Source organism: Gastrolobium bilobum, unplaced genomic scaffold, assembly GCF_033153095.1.
Source record: "Gastrolobium bilobum isolate Gb01-03AN ecotype WA unplaced genomic scaffold, APGP_CSIRO_Gbil_v1 utg28667, whole genome shotgun sequence".
Lineage (NCBI taxonomy): Eukaryota > Viridiplantae > Streptophyta > Magnoliopsida > Fabales > Fabaceae > Gastrolobium > Gastrolobium bilobum.
Genome location: NW_026898875.1, coordinates 3368 through 28875, shown reverse-complemented (window position 1 = coordinate 28875; position 25508 = coordinate 3368). Strand labels below are relative to the sequence as shown.

The window sequence follows — 25508 nt, the reverse complement described above, 5'->3', positions numbered from 1 at the left end:
GAACAACTTCAGTTTCTATAAGCTTTTCCACTAATATATTATAAAAGGCACACAAACCATTGCCATCCCATACTAACTCTTCATCGGTCCTCGTGTAGTGGATTCCAATTTCAATCACAAAAAGAGTGATATTCATTTACTGGGTTGAGAGATTTGGTTAGATTCCATTGCAAAATTTGTAGTTTCAATATGGCCTATGTATGTGTAGGGACTAACTTTGTCTATGTTTTCTTGTGCAGGTTGGAGGACATTGAATCTAATCCTATTTGTAAAATGGGTTTTGGTCGAAATTCGACAGTGAGAAGTGGAGATTCCTTGGATGGGATGCTTAATGACTATGTTGGAGGAAAGACCAAAATGAAGGCTCAAAAAAGTTCCTCCACAAAGTTTGTGGCAGCTCTCACATGTCTTCAATTTTTCTTTGCAGTTTATGCAACATTCCTATTGTATTACATGGGCCCTTCTATAGATTTACGAACCAAACCAGATTTTACATGGATGACTGCTCGAATTGCACAACAATGGAAGCAATTCATGATCACACCCCATGTTGTTGGTCACTACCAAGAAGCTAGTTCTTCTCTCACAAGCGAGGAAATTAATCTAGCCATAACTCCATCCCAAGTGTGCGAGAATGAGAAGATAGATTTTATGCAAAAGAAGTCCAATGATGTCAAGATGATCAAGTTGAAGAGAGAGCTTTACAATGAGGTGTTGGAGTTCCAAAGCAAGAGCGTTGGAACTGAGACTCTTCCTGAGTTAATGGCAATGAAATCCAAATGGGATTTGCATGGTCCAAACAGACCAAAAATCACTGTCTTGTTGAATCACTTCAAAAGAAAGACACTTTGTTCTCAGCTTGATTCTTTGCTCCAACAGACCCTCCCATTTCATCATGTTTGGGTGATTTCATTTGGGAGCCCCAATGAGCTCTCACTCAAGAGAATTGTAGACAGCTATAACAACTCAAGAATCAGCTTCATAAGCTCAAGTTATGATTTCAAGTACTATGGCAGGTTTCAGATGGCTCTGCAGACAGAAGCTGATCTTGTTTATGTTCTTGATGATGACATGATTCCTGGAAGGAAGATGTTGCAGATTTTAGCACACGTGGCTGGGACAGACAAGTATAAGAACTCTGTGTTGGGAAGTATAGGAAGAATATTGCCTTTTAGACAGAAGGACTTCACATTTCCCAGTTACAGAAAATTTAGGTCTAAAGAAGCAGGGTTGTATTTGCCAGATCCTGCTTATGATATCACAGTTGATAAAATTGTGCAGGTGGATTTTCTATCCAGTTCATGGTTTTTATCTGCTGAGCTTGTCAAGACTCTCTTCATTGAGACACCTTTTACCTTCTCAACTGGTGAAGATTTGCACCTCAGGTATGACTATTTTGTTAAATTCTACATTTTTACATCATGTTGACATTTTTTTTTACCATTTTATGAAGATATAGTTTATTTATCTTTTTGGAGTTGGGTACTATAAGAATATAATTTTATTTGGTGACAATAGAACATCTTAGCTGTGAAACTAATTTCAACGCTTACCATACAAGTCAAACAATCATCAATTTGACTACGCTAAATAATATCTAGTGGAGTTGAATCAGTTGTTGTCATTAGGTTCGGAAACACTAATAAGTAGTACAAGTTGAAGTAAACCACTGTTATTCTTTCTTTTCATGTCAGAATTGGAAAATTGACTTTTTGTCTAGCGTCAACCAAAGTAAATGTGTGACTTATTTCAATTTGAACATATCAAATCCTAGATTTTTTTTATTCGACTGTTTATTCGCTTTGAAAAAATGTCTCTTTCAAAGCAAAACAAGTCTTCTGATTATGAGACAACATCTTATAGAGAAAAGTGTTCTTATATTGCAATGCTATCTAATAGGAAAAGATTAGGTAGAAAATCATTGTCTGTAAATTAAGTTGACATCCTAAAGATATAGCAAGCATCCAAAGAACTAGTAGTAGTATAGTACAAAACCAGTTTTCAAGCATGTGTTCAGTTTACATACGAAGGAATCTTCTTATTTTATTCTTTCATTGATGGTCAAATTAACTTTTCCTTTTTTTTTTTTTTTCTTTTTTTTTTTTTTCATTTGTCCTCACATAGATTGGAAAATTATTTGACCCTATTTTTTTTAATTTAAGGATCTGAGCCAGTGAATTAATTTCAACAAGCCTAGCCTTTCCCTGGGACCACTTTTATATTTATTAAATTATACTTGCTGAAAATTCTTTTGAATTTTTTTAATTGCAGCTATCAGCTTCAGAAGTACAGAAATGCTGGCTCGTTTGTTCTTCCTGTAGACCCTAAGGACAAGGAAACTTGGGGTGATAGTGAACATAGGCTAGCATATGTGTCTGAAACCACAGTGATTTTCAAGGACATAGTTCAAGTCAGAGATGATCAATGGTGGAAAGCACTTTCAACTGGTTATGTGACCCAGTGGGCTGCAATGTACCCTCAAAAAGTTGATGCACTCTTTTATGCTCACACAGTTAATGAAGTGAAAGCACTTGCACCACTTCTTGAAAAGTTCAGGTCCACTATTGGCAAGAAGGCCTATATTGTTGTCTCTGGAGGCAATTTCTGCACCTGTGAAGATGCTGCAACAGCTTTGAAATGGCCTATGTTGGTTTGTAAAGAACGTCGTTTTAAGATTTTTGATTTGGCAAGTGGTGCACTTTCTGGGGTATCAAACTCAGAGGCACCAATAATACAAGCTGTGTACTCCAGCATGAAGGGTTTGATCAAAATTCATAATCCCAGTGTAGTAATCACTGTAGCTGACATTGACCCTAATGTGAGAAAGGCTCTGAAGATGGCATCAGAAACAAACTCAAATGGCACCACATTGGTTCTTCTCCCGAGGCCTTCAGTGTCTAAAGTTCTTTGGATGGCTGATCTACGTTCCACAGCATTGCCAAGTAAGAATAAAATTCTTCACCTCTTATCCACTGTATTTGCAATGTATGTTCTTAATTCTAGTTTACTAAAGTTAGAGATATATGCAAGTGACAAGCTTTCACCTATAATAGAAAATGTCTTCACCTAATAATTTAAACTTTATTCAATAAATATGGCCAAAATTTAAGCTAGTACACATTCATTCATTGATTTGTCTTATATTGGGAAAAGTTCATATATAGTTCTTTGCTTAACAAGTTAATCTAATAGAATTTTCTATGGCAGATTGGAATAGGATGCGGATTTCTATCAGTATCATCACCCAAAATAGAGCAAATTCACTAGCAAGGCTTCTCAAGTCTCTAAGTAATGCCTACTATCTTGGAGATGAAGTTGCCATTACCTTCAATATGGATAGCAAGGTAGATGAGGCAACTATAAAACTAGTTGGTTCATTTGAGTGGCCTCATGGGCCCAAAACCCTCAGAAGAAGAATCATTCAAGGTGGGCTTATCCGAGCTGTGAGTGAGAGTTGGTATCCATCTTCTGATGATGACTTTGGGCTATTACTTGAAGATGACATCGAAGTTTCTCCATACTATTACTTATGGATCAAATATGCACTCATGTCTTACCACTATGACCCTCAGGTCTCTCTCCCTGAACTCTCCTCCATCTCCCTCTACACTCCAAAGCTTGTTGAAGTTGTCAAAGAGAGGCCCAAATGGAATGCCACAGAATCCTTCAAACACATCCATCCCAACACTCCTTACCTTCACCAATTACCTTGCAGCTGGGGAGCAGTGTTCTTCCCTAAACATTGGAGAGAGTTCTATGTGTACATGAACATGAGGTTCACTGAAGATGCTAAGTCAAACCCAGTTCAAATTCCAAAGTCTAGAACCAACGGGTGGCAAGCTTCATGGAAGAAGTTCCTCATAGACATGATGTACCTTAGAGGGTATGTTAGTCTTTATCCAAATTTCCCACACCAAGCAAGCTTTTCAACCAACCATATGGAACCAGGGGCACATATTAGTGCAAAAGATAACGTTGTTAAGCATAACAAACAAGACTTTGAGGTACCATTGTTGAAGGAAGATTTTAGAAACTTTTTGCCAGGAATGAAAATGCCACCAGCTTCAAGGTTGCCATCTCTGAACCTCTTCAATCAACCAGTGTCTCTTAGGGGTCTTAAGGCTGCAGGAGCTAAGTTGGGACAAGATGTGCTTAGATGTGACAATGCCACTGAGCTAGTAAGTGTGGATCAACACACTGGTCTACCACACCACTGCTCCAAATTCTGAGGAAAATCTTCATTCTTATGATTAATTATTTGTTTTTTTAATTAAGTGGGAAATTGGGTCTGCGATTTTGCTGTCACTGGGATAAGAATTGAGGTAACTCATATTTCCCAAAAACACAAGACAATGTCATCTTTCGCAAAACAAGCAATTGTAATTAATTGTTGATTTTCTGCATCAATTTACATAAAACTTGGTGATTTTATGCTGCATTATCTTTCTCTTTAAGTTAAATGAGTCTGAGACAAAGGTTTATATAAATTGGAGGAGACGATCGTCCTCCTAACCTTTTCCTGTCTTCATCACTAGAAAAATATATTAAGATTTTAACTTGTACATTTTTATTACATGTCTCACAGTTTTATTACATGTATTTAATTATTAGAGTTTTTCTTTGACATAGATTAAATTTTTTATTTTATTCTCTCAACGAATAATATGTGTTATTTATTTATTTTTAAATTTAAATTAAACTGTGATAATCTAACTATATGTCTATGGGAAAAATATATATCATTTAAAAAGATTGTCCTTTTAGATGAATGTAGTGCATTTTTTTAAATTTAAAATTATATATTTTTTCCTCCACTCTCTCTCCCATAATTTATTTTTTTATCTCTCTTAAAAGGATATAAGTGTGTGTCCTTTAAAAGGACACACACTTTTCCCTATGTCTATTCTAGATTTTAATTTAATTTTTTAATTTATACTTTTTCAATTCTAGGCATGCTTTCATAGATACTAATTAATTTCATAGTATCTCTTGACCTTTCAGAGGCACACCTTCAACTTAACCCAACGGTGTGGGCTAATAAATCAGAATAAATTTAAAATATTTTGCAGACGCCTTTAAAACTCAGATCCCAACAAATAAATAAAGTACATAACAAAAATAAAAATATTAATAGATTTTATTAATCTCATGTTGAAAGAGATATGTTATCTTATATCAAAGAGATAAACTTGTGAGTTCCACCACCTGAAAAATAAAAAAAAATAAAAAAAAATAAAGATGGCACAGTTACCGAAGGGTGTATAAGAAGGAAAACTTATTTCATGTAGCATAAGAATAATTTTTTCCAATATTAATATACGGAAAATGGGTTAAATAAGTTAAAACTAGACAGTAAAAAATATGGGAAAATTATTATTTTTTATTTTAAATGATATTATTTTGAATGAAATGATTATATTTTAATGCATACTACATAGTTTTTTATATTTTTTCTCTTTCATGAAAATAAAAAAAGAGAGAAAGAGAAAATATTATGAAGAAAAAAAAAATAAAAAAATGGGCAAAGTTATTTATCCTTTTAAAGACAAATTATAGGGGGAAAGTGAGTAAATTTTTTTAATTTTAATTTTAAATAAAAAATATTAATTTTAACTAAAATAACCTTCCTTTAAATCGACAAATAGTTTTTCCTAAAATAATATGGGAGTAGTTATACTTCTTGTATTCTAGACGTATTACTTTTATTACCTAATTAATTATTTTTAGATTAATTTAAAATTAATGGTTAAAAAATGAATAAAATTAATTGTCGTTGATTTCAAATTAATTCAATAATAAATAAATAATAAATTTAAAATGACGGTAAGAATAACATTTGCCGAAGGAAAAAGTATTTATCATTTTAAATGATATAATATTTTTTATTTAAAATTTAAATTAAAAAATATCACTATTTTCTCCTTAATTTTCATTCCTTGTATTTCTATCTCTTTAAAAAAACATAACTAGTAATTCAAAATTACAAACATCATTGTCGAATAATATGTGATCCATTGAAAGACTTGTCAAAATTACAAAAGCAAAGTTTGGGGGTAGTTTTGTCATGTAAATAAGCAGAACGAGTTTTTCAGTGTTCAGACTTTGAGCACCAATCGCCGATGCCACGCGTCCTCTGTGTTATTTGATCAACGAAGAAGCCCAACCTCTAGCTCTTCTTCTGCTGCAATATTCTTATTTCCTTCTTGCTTCGGAATCGGATCATCATCTTTACTTTTTCTCCGCTTATCTGAGCAGCTATAAATCTATAGTAGGGAATTAACCGTGCGATGCTCGGAAAAAGAATAAAATATTTGTCGTCCGTTGTGGTTGGTTAATCGCACTGTAAATCTTATACTTATAACAACTCGTATTGTTATCTGTTATCTTGTTCTATTTTTCAGGTGGAAAAAAGTACAACATTGGCACAGAACTCTGTAAATATCAACCATAAATAAAAATCTGCTATCAAAATGATCAATATTATGCAAATCAAATATAGTTATCTACTCGATGAGTTATGGAAAAAATAAATACGCCATAGTAGACTATATTAAAATGAGGATGGCTAAAAAAAAAATGCATACAACTTATTGCTAACTATAACAGCCACTAATATAATCAAGGTAACAAACAGACCAAGCAAATATGGAATTAAAAGATCGGCTTATACCTATAATAAGAAAACGGTATTAATTCAGTGTCATTCTGTAGTAATCATTGGAGGGATGAGGTCAACACATACCAAACATGTGATTTCTTATGTTTATGCATTACCAGGGACATCCTCTTCTACCATCATATTTATGCCTACGATACAAAATGCAAATGCTCATTAAATCAATTACGCTTAACACCCAGAAGTAATAGTCTCAGCAAAAAAAATGGGTTACTTTTTTTTTAGAACCCAATAAACGTTGTCTGAAAGGGATTTGAAAGCAAATTAATCAAATGGTCATGTATGAGTCATATTTTTTGCTTACATTAGAACAAATGTGTCTAAATAACATTAAATCAATACACATGGTAAAAACTTGTAATAATATAAAGAACCCACGATGATAAAGTTTTAAAAAACAACAACATACATTCGGGTCCACCAAAGACTTAAAGAATGAGGTGACAGTAGCTTCGCTACTTAAAACACTTGAAACTTGATATCTTGGCTCATTATATGACTCCAAATTGTTTTTTTTATGTCGACCTTAAATAACATGTATTTTTCGTTAAGAACGTTAAGTTTTTTTGGATAATGTTCCAAATCAGCACCCTACATAAAAAAAACTCCTTCAAAATTAAGTATAACTCGTGCGATGTACGGGAAAAAAAGAAATTTGTTTGTCTATCTCGTAAAAGTTAATGCAAGTCATAAAAATATACATCTGCATTTTATTTAAATCAATATTGTTAGCTACCTAGCTCTAACTTTTTGTACATATAGATTTGGCAAATTTTTGAGTTATTATGTTTAATATAAAAGAAGAAGAGCAAAATTTTAATTTAATTACAAAACAATATTGGCGAGCCCGTCCTCCGGACCGACTCCACTTTGCAACCTCTAATTGTCAGCATTATATACCAGCATGTAATAAGTTTTTATATTTATCCACACGAAAAGGGTTTTATATTTGCATCTAAGTTTTTATATTTTATCTCAAAGAAAGACATTCATTTATTACAATCAAATTTATAAAATAATAATAAATAATTACTTTTTTGCAAGGATTTGTGTCGTTAGTATTTGGAATTTTACAAATTTGTATTTACAAAAATTAAAATCAGATTTAGGAATTTAATTATAAAAGAAGAATGATGAAATTTTAATTTAATTACAAAAATGTGTTAGTGGGCCGGTTCTCCGGGCTGAGCCCAGTTTTCCCCATCTAACTATCAACATGCAATAGATTTTTATATTTATCCACAAAAAAGGTTCTTATAGTCACATTTACGTTTTTATATTTTATCTCAAAGATGGACTTTCGTTTATTACAATCAGATTTAAAAAATAATAACAAATAATTATTTTTTGCAAGGATTTGCGGCGTTTGTATTTGAAGTTTTACAAATTTTTATTTACAAAAATTAAAATCAGATTTAGGAATTTAATTATAAAAGAAGAAGGATGAAATTTTAATTTAATTATAAAAATGTGTTGGTGAGCCGGCCCTCCGGACCGAGCCTAGTTTCTCACCTCTAACTATTAGCATGTAATAGGTTTTTATATTTATTCACACAAAAATGCTCTTATAATTGCGTCTAGAATTTTATATTTTATCACAATCAGATTTATAAAATAATTATATTTTTGCAAGGATTTGTGTCATTAGTATTTGGAATTTTATAAATTTGTATTTACAAAAATTGAAATCTAAATTAGGAATTTAATTATAAAAGAAGAATAGTGAAATTTTAATTTAATTATTAAAACGTGTTTACAGGCGGAGCGTGCAGGCCCTCTGGGCCAAGCCCAATTTGCAACCTTTAACTATCAGCGTTTTATGTAAATAATTATATTTTTGCAAGGATTTGCGTCGTTTGTATTTGAAATTTTACAAATTTGTATTTACAAAAATTAAAATCAGATTTAGGAATTTAATTATAAAAGAAGAAGGATGAAATTTTAATTTAATTATAAAAATGTGTTGGTGGGTTAGCCCTCCGGGCCGAGCCCAGTTTGCCACCTCTAACTATTAGCATGTAATATGTTTTTATATTTATTCACAAAAAGGCTCTTATAATTGCGTCTAGAATTTTATATTTTATCTCAGAGATGAACTTTCGTTTATAAGAATCAGATTTATAAAATAATTATTTTTTTGCAAGGATTTGTGTCGTTAGTATTTGGAATTTTATAAATTTGTATTTACAAAAATTTAAAATGAGGGTTAACAATTCTCATGTAGAGAATAGTAAAAATTTAATACAGCTGTCTCCCACTAAAAGATGTTAAATTCTTTTCCTACCTATATCAACTTCAAATTTTAAATTTAAAAAGAAGTGGGATATTAATGCATATGTCTGCCACTAATTAATGCTGAACTTTTTTCTTTGAGTCTTTTGGTTTTTTGATAAATATGAAAAAAAGCATTAAATGTTTTTTAAAATTAGAGTTAACAATTTCCATGTAGAAAATAGTGGAAATTTAATACAGTTGTCTCCCACTAAAAGATGTAAAATTCTTTTCCTACCTATATCAACATCAAATTTTGAAATTTAAAAAAGAAGTGGGATATTAATGCATATGTCTGCCACTAATTAATGCTGAACTCTTTTCTTTAGGTCTTTTGGTTTTTCGATGAGCATGGAAAAAAGTATTCAATATTTTTTAAAATGAGGGTTAACAATTCCTATATAGAAAATAGTAAAAATTTAATACAGTTGTCTCCTACTAAAAGATGTTAAATTCTTTTCCCACCTATGTCAACTTCAAATTTCGAAATTTAAAAAAGAAGTGGGATATTAATGCACTTGTCTGCCATTAATTAATGCTGAACTCTTTTCTTTGGGTCTTTTGATTTTTTGATAAATATGGAAAAAAAAAAGCATTCAATGTTTTTCAAAATGAGGATTAACAATTCTCATGTAGAAAATAGTGGAAATATAATACAGTTGTCTCTCACTAAAAGATGTTAAATTCTTCTCTCACCTATATCAACTTCAAATTTCAAATTTAAAAAAAAAAGTGAGATATTAATGCACTTGTCTGCTACTATTTAATGTTAAACTCTTTTTGCATTAATTATTTAGTTTAAATATTTTAAATTTTGAATTAAATAAATTATTTTTCATTCTTCTCTTTTAAAATTCTATATCTTGTATGATTGTTTTTCATTCATCTATTCTAAAATTCTATATCTCGTATAATTATTTTTCATTTTCTATTTTATCATTATGAGCATTGAAAACTCCCATTTTTATGAGGATTCCATTCATATTAGCATTAAAAATTTTCCATTTTTATTCATTGAATTGACAACTCATTATTAACATAAGCAATGACAAAATTTACACATAGTAAATGACTTATTCCTAATAGGAATATTAATTACTACTATTTTCATTAATTGTTAAAAGACTCCTCATAATATAATTACTTTGTGTGGCAAAAAAATTAAAATATTACAATTTTAATAAATAATTACGAATACATAGTTGTTTCGAAACTATCTATGAATCTAATGCACTCATTCACGCCCAAATTAGGCGTGACTATTCACGCCTAAGTTAGGCGTGACTCCCAAGGCATTCACGCCTAAATTAGGCGTGACTCGTCTGGTGTTGACACGTGGCACAAAAAATTAATAGTTTAACCGTAAAACTTTATAAGGCCATAACTTTTGACTCAGGTATCCGAATGAGGTAATTCTTTTTTCGATTCCACATAACTTTTCAAGATCTACGCAATGACAACTCATTTCATATATTTTATCTCTCACAAACACAATTCAAATTTGCAACAATGATACTATAAAGATGGCACCAAAGTGGATTAACTCATCTATAAATAAGGATACTTAATGTCATATTAAAATATATACTTCTACAATTGTTTGAAAAAAAATAGTGTACAAGGTTACTTATTTAATTATTAAAATATATACAAATTTATATAATATTCTACCAAGTGTTTAAAATATTTATTTAATTATTTTCCTTATTAATACAGATTTTTCAAATTGATTTTTGAGTTTAAATCGCAAATTAAATCTTTATTTTTTTTTCTTATTAATAATAATTTTTTTAAATTTTTTTGGTAATACACTATATAATACAATTATTGCAAATTTGAATTGTGTTTGTGAGCGATAAAATATATCAAATGAGATGTCATTGTGTAGATCTCGAAAAGTTATGTGGAATCAAAAAAAGAATTACCTCATTCAGATACCCGAGTCAAAAGTTATAGCTTTCCAAAGTTTTACGGTTCGTAAGTTGACTTTTTTTGCCACGTGTCAACACCAGATGATTTACGCCTAAATTGGGCGTGAATGCCTTGGGAGTCACGCCTAATTTGGGCATGAATAGTCACGCCTAATTTGGGCGTGAATGAGTGCAATAAATTCGTAGATAGTTTCGAAACAACTATGTATTCGTAATTATTTATTGAAATAGTAATATTTTAATTTTTTTTGCCTACTTTGTGTTTTGAAAACGTCTACAGTTACCTTTGAAATTTTCCACGCAATTATAATTAGAATAAGAATTCTTTGAAATTTTCAACTTAATCGAGTTTATAATAGAAATTTCCAATCGAGTTTACTTTCAATTTAGGTTGCATGTGTTTCATTTAATATGTTTTTTTTATACTTTTTCTTATTTGAAACTAAACAATGGAATTATTATTTCCAAACTTTAACTTAAATATCATAGAAGTAAAGCTCGAAAAGATGAAAATATAAAGAAACATAAATAATAAACAAACAGAAGTTTTAGGTTATTTGCACAATGTAAGAACCTGCACCGTTAATTAAGGAACTTAATTAAATAAATATGAGAATTAGGAAATAATTTCATAATAGACCTTAATAATTATGAGAAAGCTTAAATAATTATGGTAAGTGATTATAATGTTGAAAGTCGCTTTTCTGACGAAAAGTACAGATACCGGTTCTGCTCCACGGTATAAATGCGTACCGAAGAAGTGCCCCAAAAAATTACAAAAAGCATGTATATGTCATTAGAATAATATAGAGGACTAGCATAACAAGTTTCAGGTCAAAATAATGAGAACTGGTGCCAGAACTGATACTGGCAATGTAAAAGCGCATACTGGAAAAGTACTGCGAAAAATAAAATAAAAATATGACAAATCTTGGAAAAATGAGTAGGTCCAGAATGTCAAGTTTGAGATTAAAATACTAAGCATATCTATTAATGCTAATACAATGTGGCTAAGCTTAATGTGACTATAAATAGGAAGTGGCATAAAGACCTAGGTTAATTCCTTATGTCTTCTACGTGAGTGACTGGTCAGCAGCTGGTGTCTCCTTTCTTCTTCACTATTTCATTGCCTTTTCTTCGCAAAATCCCTCAAGATACCACTTTTATGAGAGATTATTCACCTCTAACCTTGTAAACCCCTTGTAGTTAGTGTTGTGAAGGAGTGTGCTGGTTCATTGTGAGTTGTAGCTTTTGAGTTGTGTTGTTTGGGGGCTGAGTTCATGAGCTATCATGGTGGAGTCCATGTTCATGTCTTTTGTGGTGCCAAGAAGTGATCTTTTGGCTTAAAGGGCCAAGTTTGGTGGTCAAATTCATGTCTTTGATAAGTCAGTGTTGTGGTGTTGTGTAGATGACCCCTAGTGTGCCTCATTTTCGAAGTTTTGAGCCTTGGAGGAATACCATGATCATAACTTTTGTATTTTTATGTTTTAAGCTTGTTTAATCCATTAAAAAGTAAAACTTGGATCATTTAAGAAAAGGACTGTGTTTCTGAGTCCTAAACATGCTAATGAACATCTGTTTATGGATTCATTGGACTCCAAATCACGTTTGGACCCTTAAAAATGGAATTATGCAGATGATAGTTCGAATTTCTGCTTTCTGTTGGATAAGTATTCGAATACTATTCGGTTAGTATTCGAATACTTGTCCTCTAGTAGTCGAATACTCCTTGCAGAAGTATTGGGATACTTTTTTGGGAAGAAAAGTATTAGGATACCTTTGAGTAAGTATTCAAATACTGAGTAGTATTCAAATACTGTGGTTTTTGTATTCAGATACCTGGTGGTATTCGGATACTAGGGGAAAAGTATTCGGATACCTTGTGGTATTCGAATACTTTAGTGAAAGTAATCGAATACTTTTTGGAGACAAGGACTATTCGAATACTCATCGAGGAGTATTTGAATACCTCCTGCAGAAACAGCATGAAATGACTTAAAATGAGTTAGAAAGCCTTAATCACTTAATGGAATCTTAAACAATGATTATTGATTATTAATTATTGTATAAACAGATTGCGATTGTGCTGTTTGTGGGCATTGAGCTAGTGTGAGCTTAGCTTGGATAGTTAGCTTGCGAGGTAAGCTTTCGTGTCCTCGGTTTAGCCATTGTTGGTTCCACCATGCCCCATGGGGGAATGGTTTTATGCATGATGTGTTTTCATGTTTTGATGATTGAAATACTTTTGAGCTGTTAAGTATAACATCCTTATGATGAAACAAGACAATTCATATATTTCAAATATAAGGTAACGCCATCATGGCTTACACAACATTAGCAGTCAGATCATCGAAAACCTACCATGTTAGCAATTGTTTGATAAAATGTGGGACAATCCCTTACAAACCAGATCCTGAATCAAATAAAATAAATTTAAATAATTTGGATAGATATATCCTGGGGATCTTCATTGGCAGCTTCATTTCCACCTTCAACATCAGGCCCTTGCGGGGTTGGCTCTGGAATAGACGGCACAATGGTCTCAGTATCCATTGCGCTAACTAAGTCCACCAAAACTTCTTCATCTTTGTCATTAAGAGTCATCAGTTGGCCATCCTTGACATAGTTGAAATAGTGAACGTTATCCAACTTGGCCGAAGGATTGAAGAGACGAACTTGCTTTATGATATTAGTATAGGTCCCTTCAGCTTCTTTTTCAAATAAATCTTGGAATTTCTTGACTTCATTGGTCAGCTGCGCCTTCTCCTCCTCCCACTAATCCGCATTTCCTTCCAACTCCAGGATGCGCTTGTCAAATCAGTCTTCTCCGTCTTTAACTTCTTATTAGTAGTTTGCACTTCTTTCAATTTCTGCTTTACCTTTGCCATCTTATCCTCGACCTTCTTCAATTTCTCTTCAAAATCTGTGCGCTGAAGAAAAATTTCACCCTTCAGGTCTATAATTCGTTCCTTCAAATAACCAACAGACCCTGTTACATAGAAAGTGTTATATCAAAATGATTGCCATCAAGTTTTAAACATATAAACGCTAATAATAAATTACTTACCAGGCACAGGCATGATAAATTGATTAGCAATACTTAGCTTCCCAGAGGTCGCCAACAATTTGTCCATCGGCAGCTCCTCAATGCGGGGACCAATCTCTCTTCCTTTAGCATACATGTCCTTGTCAAAACCCCATCCTTCCCCAAAATAAATTAGGTCCGAAAATCCTACGTCAGCCTCAGCGAATTTCCTCTTCTGTCCCTTCGAGGAGTTTTCTACCTCTTTATTTTCAGGGGGGACGACATGGGTGGCGGCAGATGGGGGACCTGGCGACTTCAATCGCGCCGCAGCAACCCGGCTTGATTTAGCTCATGCTAAAGTAGCAGTATTGGGGAGCACAATAGGCATCGAAGGGCTAGCATCTTCTGCAGCTCGCATTGCCGCTATCTTCTCCAACCTGGTTAAAGAGGCAGCCATTGAGCTATCTGTAGACAATAGAAAACTTCGCGTCAGACATATATAATAATCAACGAATAGATAAATACTGAAATATTGGAAATTCATTTACCCAAAAAATCTCTAATATCGTCGTCAGTATATTCATTCAAAATTGTATACGTGCTTAAGTAGCCCATATCAGAAGCCTCACGCGCGATGTTACTTAGAGTGGTCACTGTCTATTGTTCCAGATCACTTAAATCGTCAAAATTATAGCTCAAATTTTGACCCTCTAACGGATGTTGAGTCCAATATAGAGGAAAGATGGGGGTGTTGTCTCCTCCCCCTAAGAAAAATGGTCTGGAATCTTTAGCAGGATAAATCTTGAAAAATTCTGTGGTCCATTTGTTAATCTTCCTTTGATAAGATTCGCAAAATTTAACTATACTTCTCAAGGAGATCTAGCTCGAATGCGGTCTCATCACACTAAACATATACAAAAATGACTCTGGAGATTGAAAAAGGTTGTAGGCCTTGCAGACCATTTCATATACCCTGATAAAACCCCAGGCATTAAGGGTCAATTGTGATGGCGCCACGTTAAGATGCACCATCAACTTACAAAGAAAAGAAGAAAATGGCAGACGAACCCCTAATGACAGGAAAAAATAGGCATACATCATTATAAAATGCCTAAACGACCCTTCCGCGCACGATGAACAAACGCGTTCGTTTAAGGGGACGACATATATTTCCCATTGGTCATCAAAAGCTTTCTCAGGGTGATATGGATGGCAACCTTTACTTGTGCCAATTCTTCTGGAGAGCTATATATGGAAGCAGTATCCAATATAGTATCCGCTACCCAGCACAGGGATTCTTCATCCCGAAGAGTACGCTTGACCGGGGATTCTTCCTCGGGATTAATCTGTAGTGCCTTTTTCTTTATATCAGGATTCAGCTTTTGCTTCTTCTTATCACTGGCACCGCGCCTTGCCATGATTTCCTTGATTTTAGGTGAAACAAAATCTGATTCAGAAGAAGAAGAATCAGTAGAGGAAGACAAGTCAGAAGAAGAAGAGACAGCAAATGCAGATTTATAATTGTCAAAATTCCTTTTCTTATAAGGATATCCCGCTGGGCATATTACATTTAAGGGGAGGGGACTTTGACTCCTTTGACCACAATAATCTCGCGCGATGGGAGAAGAAGTATCGCGCGATGAAATTGAAGAGGACGATTTGGGGTTTACTGTATTAACAGACCTAAAACTACACTCATAACTCGAACAAGAGTCACTCGAAATCAAAATGGGTTCAGTCATTTTAAAGGTAACTTTTGGAAACAGAGATGAACTTTGTTAAGAAAGAGTTTTCGTGTTTTCGCGATTAGGTTTTCTTGAAGACGAACCAAATTCAAACCGTCGAACAGACGGTGAACGGTTATCATTTATAGATACTTTCTTACTAGGAGCGGCACACTTGTCAGTAAGCCACACTTCGTTGGTTCCAAACGACCTTGACCTAGGTAACGACCTAGAGGGGGGACTGGATGAGCCAGACCGCTTGTTTAATTTGATAGAATTCACAAATTTGCGATTATCAGACATATCTCAAGCTCAAAATTAAAAAATGACGCATATGAGGTAGTAAAATAGAACGAAGAGCATACCTAAGATTTATACTTCAGATGAATCAACTACGAGTAGGACGTGTCAACACCAGAAACGCAAAGGAAACAAACGAATGTTGAAGAAAGAAGGATCTCTTACGGTCACGCTGAATGTTTTTCCTCCAAACCAAATAGCTCAGTACAAATGTGAAAGCTTTACCAAACGGATACCCAAAAGGTTAAAAACGTGTTAAGTAAAATGGATTATCAGGGACACGTGGGGGAAGGTAAAACGTTTACTGTAACACCCCGTGTATACCCGGTTTGTTATCATATCATCGTATTAAGCAGCGTTTAATTAAAATGCGGAATAACTTTTTCTTTTCAATTATGATGTAAGAACCTGCACCGTTAAATAAGGTATTTAATTAATTAATTAGGCAAAAATAGGAAATGATTCCACAATTGACCCTAATAATTATTTATGAGGCTTAATAAATGTAGTAAGTGGTATAGAATGCTGAAAGTCGCTTTTCGGAAGAAAAGTGCAGATACCGGTTCTGCTAGTCTGTATAAATGCGTACCGAAAAATTATTCCGGAAAATTAATGTAAGTGCATGATAATTACTAGAATAATATGTAGGACTTGTAAAACGAGTTTCAAGTCCAAATAATGAGAACTGATGCCAGAAAGTGATACTGGCTATGAAAAGCGCGTACCGAAAAGGTGCTCAGAAAAATATTATAAAAATATGATAATTCTTGGAAAAATGTGTAGTTTCAGGTTCCAAAGTTTGGGATCAAAATGCTAAGCGTAGAAATTAAAGCTAATACTGCGTGTTTAATTGTTAAGTGGCTATATATACACTTACTAAGGGCACAATGCCCTAGAAAACTGCCTCTTCTTCGGGGGTTTTGGTGGCTGGTCTGATTGTGTCACTGTTTCATCCCTTTCTTCACCATTTCTTGAGCTTTGAGGCTTTCTCTTCCTTGAAAGCTTCTCTTAAACACTTGTGTGAGGGAGAGTCACCTTTGGGAAGGGGTTTATGGTGTTGTTTCTGAGTAAGGAGGTCAGCTTGTGGGAGTGTTGGGGGCTGACTTTGGGTTGGTGGAGTGAGTGAACCTTGTGCTTCATTTTTGAGGTCCAAGGAGCCACCTTTGGTGAGGAAGAGCCTTGCTTGTCTTCCATTTTCGCACACCCTGTGTGGTCAATAGTTGAGGGGTTGTTGGTGAGCTCCAAGAGCATCTCCATCCTCTGTTTTGGGCTTGTGGTATGATCATCACACTTTAACTTGAGTTTTATGCTTAAAAATGGAACCTTGATGCATCTAAAGGCTAAAAGATGATAACTTAACGTTGGGTAATGTCAAACACACCTAGAAATGCATGTCTAAGTCTTTATAATCGGTAAAAACCCAACCTTGGAAGGATATCTTCACGAAATGCAATTTTTGCATTCGGTCGTGAAATATCCGGATATGTGCCCGAGAAATATCCGGATATCTGATATCCGGATATGAGATTTGGACATCCGGATATGGGAATCTGGATATCTGGATATTGTATATCCGGATATGGTCAGTGAGATATCCGGATATTGCATATCCGGATATGTACCCGAGGAATATCCGGATATTCTGGGATTTCGAAGAACAGTAGCTGTGCTGTGAGGACAGTAGGCTATTGGGGGTTTGTGGACCCTAGATTGATGAAGTTGAACTTATGTAATTAATGAACTAAGTCAGAATCATGTGATTAAGGGCTTGTGGCTTTGTTGGAAGCCTTAAGACGTAAATCATTAAAGGAGAACGTAGTCTTTATGTTAATGCTTTTGAGTTATGTATGTTGATACACTTGCTGGTCCTAAATCAGATTGCGATCTGCTGTGTGTTGGACTTGAGCTGTGAGGACTCTTGGCTTTGGATAGTGAGCTTGCAAGGTAAGCTTTCATGTCCTCGGTTTAGCCATGTTGTGGTTCCACCATGTCCTATGGGGTTATGGTATATGCATGTTGTGTTACATGTTTTTGATGTTTTGGAAATGCTGTTGAGCTATTGTATGTTAGTGCCTTGTTGATATACATGGAGGTGTTCCACCTATACGGTAAGCCTGAGTATGTAGAACATAAAATACGATGAGGCTGTGGGAGAGGTGCAAGCGGTGTTCCTTGTACTACATGTAGGAGATAGACGTATTCCTACATTTCTCTGGCCAATAGAATAGTGATTACACACATGCCATAGATATCTGTTGCACTACATAGTTTTGGAACTTATAATGATATAAATGCTTTTAGAACTTATATTGCACATGCAAGTGAGCTTGGGGTGGAAGATCCTTGAGGACCCCTTGTCTTACTGAGATTTCTGATTTAGAGATCTCACCCCACGTTTGGGGAATGCTTATTTCAGGATCAGGTAATGTTGAGACCTCAGGCGGCAGGAGGCCGGAGCTGAGTTAGATTTGCTGTTATTTATGCTGACATGTTGGATGTTGGATTTGCATGATGCTTATATGCTTATAGCTTCAGTTCATGTTTAGGGAGTTTTATGTTAAGACTTGTTGTTTACGTTGTTTATTTGGTGAGCATGAGAATTGTCCATGACACAGAGTATTGTTTCGTTTGAGTCTTTTGGTAGTTGTAATAATGTACCAGGATATTGTGAGGATTACGAGATGTAATGATGTGATTTAGATACACACTTTATTTATATATTGAGGTATTTCAGTAGATGTCTTATTGCAATTTACATACAGGCGTTATTTTATGAAATTGATTAAGTAATCAAGATGGTAATTGATAATGGCATCATAATTGAAAAGAAAAAGAATATTCCGCATTTTTAAATTTAGCACCGCTTAATACGAAGTAATGATAACACTATCGGATATATACGGGGAGTTACATTTTATGGTATCAAAGCAATGGTTCAAGGGAAAAGCCTGTATGTATTGCAATGATTAGGATGTGTGGTTGTGTCTGTCTTGTGTGTTTGCTCCGTTGGTTTTATTATGATGTTGCATATGTAATCACACTGCGTGGACCTGATCAACTCATAATTTGTGCAACTTGTGCAGAGTCATGGTAGGATCCAGGAGAACACGTGAGACTGCTGAGGATCAACTCGATCCAATCCTGGCTGAATTGGCTGAAATGCAGGAGGCCACTAGATTGGCCAACGTGGCAATGATAGACGCTGCTAGAGAAGCGAACCAGAAGGCCACAGAGGATGCTCTTGAGGCAAATTGGTTGGCGAACATGACCTTGATGAGGGCCATGTTGGAGGAGATGAGAGCTGGTCCAGCTGTTGGTCAGTTTCCACCGCCACCACCGCCGCCTCCACCTAGTGTTCAGGATGAGACCCTGAGTCACATTGGTAGTGCTACGCTTGATGCTGGGGTGATGGAACCCTTTGTGGAGCCCGCTTAGGACAGAGATGCGATTGATCGCCTGCTGAATGCTTTCCGTAAGCATAAGCCACCTACTTTTGATGGGTCTTATGATCCCATTGCTGCTGCAAGATGGCTTCAGGCATTGGATAAGATATTTCGGGTCATGCAGTGCACAGATCCACAGAAGTTGATGTTCGCTACTTACATGCTGGAGGGCGATGCCCATGAGTGGTGGACAAACCTTTCTCATGTCTACGAGATGCAGGGTCATGTGATGACGTGGCCTTTGTTCGAGGATTTCTTCTTGGGTTAGTACTTTCTGCATGACGCTCAGGAGAGGCAGCAGGGAGAGTTTGACAGATTGGTTCAGGGCTCGTTGTCTGTGGACGAGTACCTGGCTAAGTTCAACCAGTTGGTGAAGTTTGCACACTTCAGGATGGCGAGGCCTACTCCTACATTTCTGGCTGCTAAGTTCCGCAGGGGACTTAGTGAGGATATTGCTGGTTACCTAGTTGGTTCTGCTTCTAGAGACTTTGGGACACTGGTTCAGCAGTGTTGTGATATTGAAGATTTCTACAGCTCGAGTAAGGCAAAGAAGGCCAAGGTTGCTGAGGCGACGAAGGTTGCAGCTATTAGTTCCACTTCTTGGCGAGACAGGAAGTTTGGGAACAAGGGCAAGGGTAAACAGATGGCAGCTCGGTAGGCGCCGAATCAATTCAAGAGGACTTCTGCTCAGGGGAGTGCAGCGAGACCTCCTGCTCCCAAGTGTTCGGGATGCGGGAAGACTCATTTTGGGCCATACTCTACCGGCCAGTTGATTTGCTTTCAGTGTGGCAAGGAGGGCCACTTCTCCAGAGACTGTCCGTCGGCGACAGCGAGGGCTACTACACTGCAGGCAGTGCCACTTCAGATGGTCCCCTTTCCACCTACTTCGGCACCAGCAGTGCCACCATCTTCTGGGAGAGTTTATACTCTGGATCGTCAGCAGTTGGATCGAGCTCCGAACCTTGTCAGAGGTACTGTTACGATTGGTACATCAATTGTTGATGTTTTGTTCGACTATGGGGCTACGCATTCTTTTGTTGCTAACCCGATTGTTGTGGGGCTTGAGTTGCCCATGTCTGTTCTTTCTCCACCGCTGCGGGTGACCACCGCCACCGGAGAAAGATGTGATGCTACCACTGTTCATCGCGATGTGGCGTTTCAGTGGGATGGCCGTGAGTTCTCAGTAGATCTGATAGGATTACTGATGGCCAACTTGGAGGTTATTCTGGGCATGGATTGGCTGTCTAGAAATTGTGTGACGATTGACTGTTGTGCCAAGCGTGTAATGTTGTCTCTGTGTGATTCCACCGCCAGTTCCTCGCCGTACATTTCGTTGCTGCAGGCTAGGAGAGCCTTGAGAGCAGGGGCATTTGGTTATGTCATGTTGGGAGGTTTGGTGAGTGGGACGCAGGAGGATATCACTGGCATTCCTGTGGTGAGGGAGTTCCTCGAGGTGTTTCTTGAGGAGATTCCTGAGTTTCCGCCACAGAGGGAGATAGAGTTCTCCATAGATCTGTTGCCTGGTGTGAGGTTGATTTCTTTAGCTCCATACCGGATGTCGCCACCGGAGTTGGCAGAGCTGAAGAAGCATATTGAGGATCTTTCAGCAAAAGATTTCATTAGATCGAGTGTGTCTCCTTGGGGAGCACCGATTATCTTTGTGAAGAAGAAGGACGGGACAATGCGATTGTGCACCGACTACAGGCAGTTGAACAAGGTGACGATCAAGAACAAGTATCCCCTTCCTCGGATTGATGATCTGTTGGATCAGCTCAGGGGTGCTTGCGTGTATTCCAAGATTGATCTCCGGTCCGGATACCATCAGATTCGGGTGAAGCCGGAGGATGTCCCAAAGACCGCATTTCGCTCGAGATACGGTCATTTTGAGTACTTGGTGATTCCGATTGGACTCACCAATGCACCTGCTGTGTTCATGGATTACATGAACAGGATTTTCCAGCCGTACCTGGATCAGTTTGAGATGGTCTTCATTGACGACATTTTGATTTACTCCAAGACGGAGGAGGAGCATGTGGAGCATTTGAGAACCGTTCTGCAAGTGCTGAAGGAGAAGAAGCTGTATGCGAAGCCTTCCAAATGTGAGTTTTGGCTCAAGTCTGTGAAGTTTCTTGGGCATGTTATTTCTGCTGAAGGAGTTGCAGTGGATCCGAACAAGATCGAGGCCGTACTGGATTGGGAGAGACCCAAGACAGTTACGGAAGTGAGGAGTTTTCTGGGTTTGGCAGGTTACTATCGGAGGTTCATCAAGGGATTCTCCACCATGGTTTTGCCATTGACTCGCCTTACTCGGAAGGAGACTCCATTTGTGTGGACTCACGAGTGTGACGTCTGTTTTCAGGAGTTGAAGGAGAGACTGACTACTGCACCTGTGTTGGTCCTTCCTGATCCTGCGCTTGAGATCGAGCTTTACACCGACGCCTCCGGGAAGGGGCTAGGTTGTGTGCTGATGCAGTTGGGCAAAGTGATTGCCTATGCTTCGAGGCAGTTGAAACCTCATGAGGAGAACTACCCTACTCATGACTTGGAGTTGGCTGCTATTGTGTTTGCTTTCAAGATTTGGAGCATTATCTTTTTGGTTTGAGGTTTGTGGTGTTCAGTGACCACAAGAGTTTGAAGTACCTGTTCGACCAGAAGGAGTTGAACATGAGGCAGAGGAGATGGATGGAGTTCATAAAGGACTACTACTTCGAGGTAAGGTATCATCCTGGCAAGCCCAATGTGGTAGCTGATGCTTTGAGTCGGAAATCCAGTAGCTCATCCAGTTTGTTACTTTGTAACTTCGATGTGGTTGAGAAGTTCCGAAACTTGGCAGTGACCGCTCCGTGTGAGAGTGTACTTCTCGAGTTGGAAGCAGCAGACGTTGTGAACGAGCTGCTAGAAAAGATCAAAGAGGCACAAGTTCAGAGAGAGTGTCTGGATTATGTGAAGAACCAAGACGGTGTGTCTTGGAATGATGATGGATTGCTTTTGTTTCAGCAGAGGATTGTAGTTCCTCGAGGTCCATTGACAGAAGAGGTTATGGAAGAGGGCCATAAGGGTCAGTTTTCTATCCACCCTGGTGCTACTAAGATGTATCAAGACCTGAAGAAGAACTTCTGGTAGCCGGGCATGAAGAAGGATGTTGCTGTCTTTGTGTCCAAGTGTTTGTTTGCCAGAAGGTGAAGATTGAACATCAGAGACCGTCTGGTGAACTTCAACCTCTTGAAGTACCACATTGGAAGTGGGAAGGTATTTCCATGGATTTCGTGGTGGGTTTGCCGAAGACTCAGGTGGGTTGTGACTCTATTTGGGTCATTGTGGACAGACTGACGAAGTCTGCCCATTTTCTTCCAGTGAAGGTGAGCTTCACTACTGAGCAGTTGGCCAAGCTTTATGTTCGCGAGATTGTGAGGCTTCACGGGGTGCCCGAGAGTATCATTAGTGATAGGGACCCGAAGTTCACATCTCGGTTCTGGGAGGCGCTGCAGGAGGCTTTTGGTACGCAGTCGAGATTGAGTACCGCCTATCACCCTCAGACTGATGGACAGACTGAGAAGACCATCCAGACCTTGGAGGACATGTTGCGAGCTTGCACGTTGGAGCAAGGCTCGACATGGGATAGGTACCTTCCGTTGGTTGAATTTTCTTACAACAACAGCTTTCATGCTAGCCTGGCCATGGCGCCCTACGAAGCACTGTATGGTAGGAGGTGTCGGACTCCTACTTGTTGGTCTGAGGTTGGGGACAAGGAGCATTTTGGCTTGGACTTTCTCCAAGATACCACCTTGCAGATCCAGATGATCCGTGAAAAGTTGAAGCAGGCGCAGAATCGCCAGAAGAGCTACTATGATGTCAAGCATCGTCCGCTGAAGTTCAGTGAGGGTGAGCGCGTGTTTGTGAGACTTTCACCTGTCACCGGTGTTGGTCGGACACTCGGAGTGAGGAAGCTGAGCCCACGATATATTGGGCCTTACCAGATTCTTGGTAGAATAAGACATGTTGCCTACCGGCTTGCCTTGCCTCCGAACTTGGCTAACACCCACGACGTGTTTCACGTGTCTCAGCTTCAGAAGTACATAGCAGATCCTTCGCACGTGGTGCAACCTCGGGCTCGGAGGCAAGGCAAGCCGGTAGGCAACAGGTCGTGGATGTTGGCCAGGTTCGGAGGCAAGGCAAGCCGGTAGGCAACAGGTCCTACTCTACCAAGAATCTGGTATGGCCCAATAAACCGCGGGCTCAGCTTCCTCACTCCTAGTGCCCGTCCAACACCGGTGACAGGTGAAAGTCTCACAAACACGTGCTCACCCTCACTGAACTCTAGTGGTTGATGCTTGACATCGTAGTAGCTCTTCTGACGATTCTGCGCCTGCTTCAGCTTTTCCCTGATCATTTGGATCTGCAGGGTGGTATCTTGGACAAAGTCCAAGCCAAACAACTCACGATCCCCAACCTCCGACCAGCAGGTAGGTGTACGACACCTCCTACCGTAGAGCTCCTCGTAAGGTGCCATGCCCAGGCTAGCATGAAAACTATTGTTATACGAAAACTCTACCAATGGAAGGTACCTATCCCATGCCGAGCCCTGCTCCAACGTGCAAGCCCGCAACATGTCCTCCAAGGTCTGGATAGTCCGCTCAGTCTGTCCATCAGTCTGAGGGTGATAGCGGTACTCAATCTCAACTGTGTACCAAAAGCTCCCTGCAGCGCCTCCCAGAACCGAGATGTGAACTTCGGGTCCCTATCACTGATGATACTCACGGGCACCCCGTGAAGTCTCACAATCTCGCGAACATACAGTCTGGCCAACTGCTCTGTAGTGAAGCTCACCTTCACTGGAAGAAAATGGGCAGACTTCGTCAGTCTGTCCACAATGACCCATATCGAGTCACAGCCAACCTGAGTCCTCGGCAAACCCCCAACGAAGTCCATGGAAATGCTCTCCCATTTCCACTCCGGAATCTCAAGAGGTTGAAGTTTACCAGACGGCTTCTGGTGTTCAATCTTCACTTTCTGGCAAACCAAACACTTGGACACAAAGATGGTAACATATTTCTTCATGCCCGGCCACCAAAAGTTCTTCTTCAAGTCTTGATACATCTTAGTAGCACCAGGGTGGATAGAAAACTGACCCTTATGGACTTCTGCCATAACCTCTTCTGTCAACGGACCTCGAGGAACCACAATCCTCTGCTGAAACAAAAGCACTCCATCATCATTCCAAGACACACCGTCTTGGTTCTTCACATAATCCAGACACTCTCTCTGAACTTGTGCCTCTTTAATCTTTTCTAACAGCTCGTTCACGACATCTGATGCTTCTAACCCGAGAAGTACGCTCGCACACGGAGCGGTCACTGCCAAGTGGCGGAACTTCTCAACCACATCGAAGTTACCAAGTAGCAAACTGGATGAACTACTGGATTTCTGACTCAAAGCATCGGCTACCACATTGGCCTTGCCAGGATGATACCTAAGCTCAAAGTCGTAGTCCTTTATGAACTCCATCCATCTCCTCTGCCTCATGTTCAACTCCTTCTGGTCGAACAGGTACTTCAAACTCTTGTGGTCACTGAACACCACAAACCTCAAACCAAAAAGATAATGCCTCCAAATCTTGAAAGCAAACACAATCGCAGCCAACTCCAAATCATGAGTCGGGTAGTTCTCCTCATGAGGCTTCAACTGCCTCGAAGCAAAAGCAACAGCTCTACTAGACTACATCAGCACACAGCCCAGCCCCTTTCCAGAAGCATCACAGTAAAGCTCAAACTGCTCCTCAGGATCAGGAAGGATCAACACATGTGAAGAAGTCAATCTCTCCTTCAACTCCTGGAAGCACGCCTCACACTCGTGAGTCCACACAAATGGAGTCTCCTTTCGGGTAAGACGAGTCAAAGGGAGAACCTTCGTGGAAAAACCCTTGATGAACCTCCGATAGTAACCTGCCAAACCTAAGATGCTCCTCACCTCCGTAGCTGTCTTGGGTCTCTCCCAATCCAACACGGCCTCAATCTTGTTGGGATCCACTGCAACTCCATCTGCTAAAATCACATGCCCCAGAAACTTGACTGATTTGAACCAAAACTCACACTTGGAAGGTTTAGCATAAAGCTTTTTCTCCTTCAACACTTGCAGAAC

The 25508-nt window shown here is 38.0% G+C and overlaps 1 protein-coding gene across 1 annotated transcript; it reads left to right on the top strand.

Annotated features, from left to right (window-relative positions):
* Nucleotides 1-273: 273 nt before the first annotated feature.
* On the top strand, nucleotides 274-4229 carry LOC133284945 (uncharacterized). The gene is made up of 3 exons (XM_061482082.1): nucleotides 274-1385; nucleotides 2272-2942; nucleotides 3208-4229. Exons 1-3 carry the CDS (start codon nucleotides 274-276, stop codon nucleotides 4227-4229), a joined length of 2805 nt encoding a protein of 934 aa, XP_061338066.1.
* Nucleotides 4230-25508: the final 21279 nt, after the last annotated feature.

Bases quoted from the DNA above. Each gene is read 5' to 3' on its own strand.
- LOC133284945 (XM_061482082.1), top strand. From the start codon at position 274: ATGGGTTTTGGTCGAAATTCGACAGTGAGAAGTGGAGATTCCTTGGAT. The intron at 1,386-2,271 runs GTATGACTATTT...TTTTAATTGCAG, and splicing joins GGTGAAGATTTGCACCTCAG to CTATCAGCTTCAGAAGTACA. The intron at 2,943-3,207 runs GTAAGAATAAAA...TTTCTATGGCAG, and splicing joins ACGTTCCACAGCATTGCCAA to ATTGGAATAGGATGCGGATT.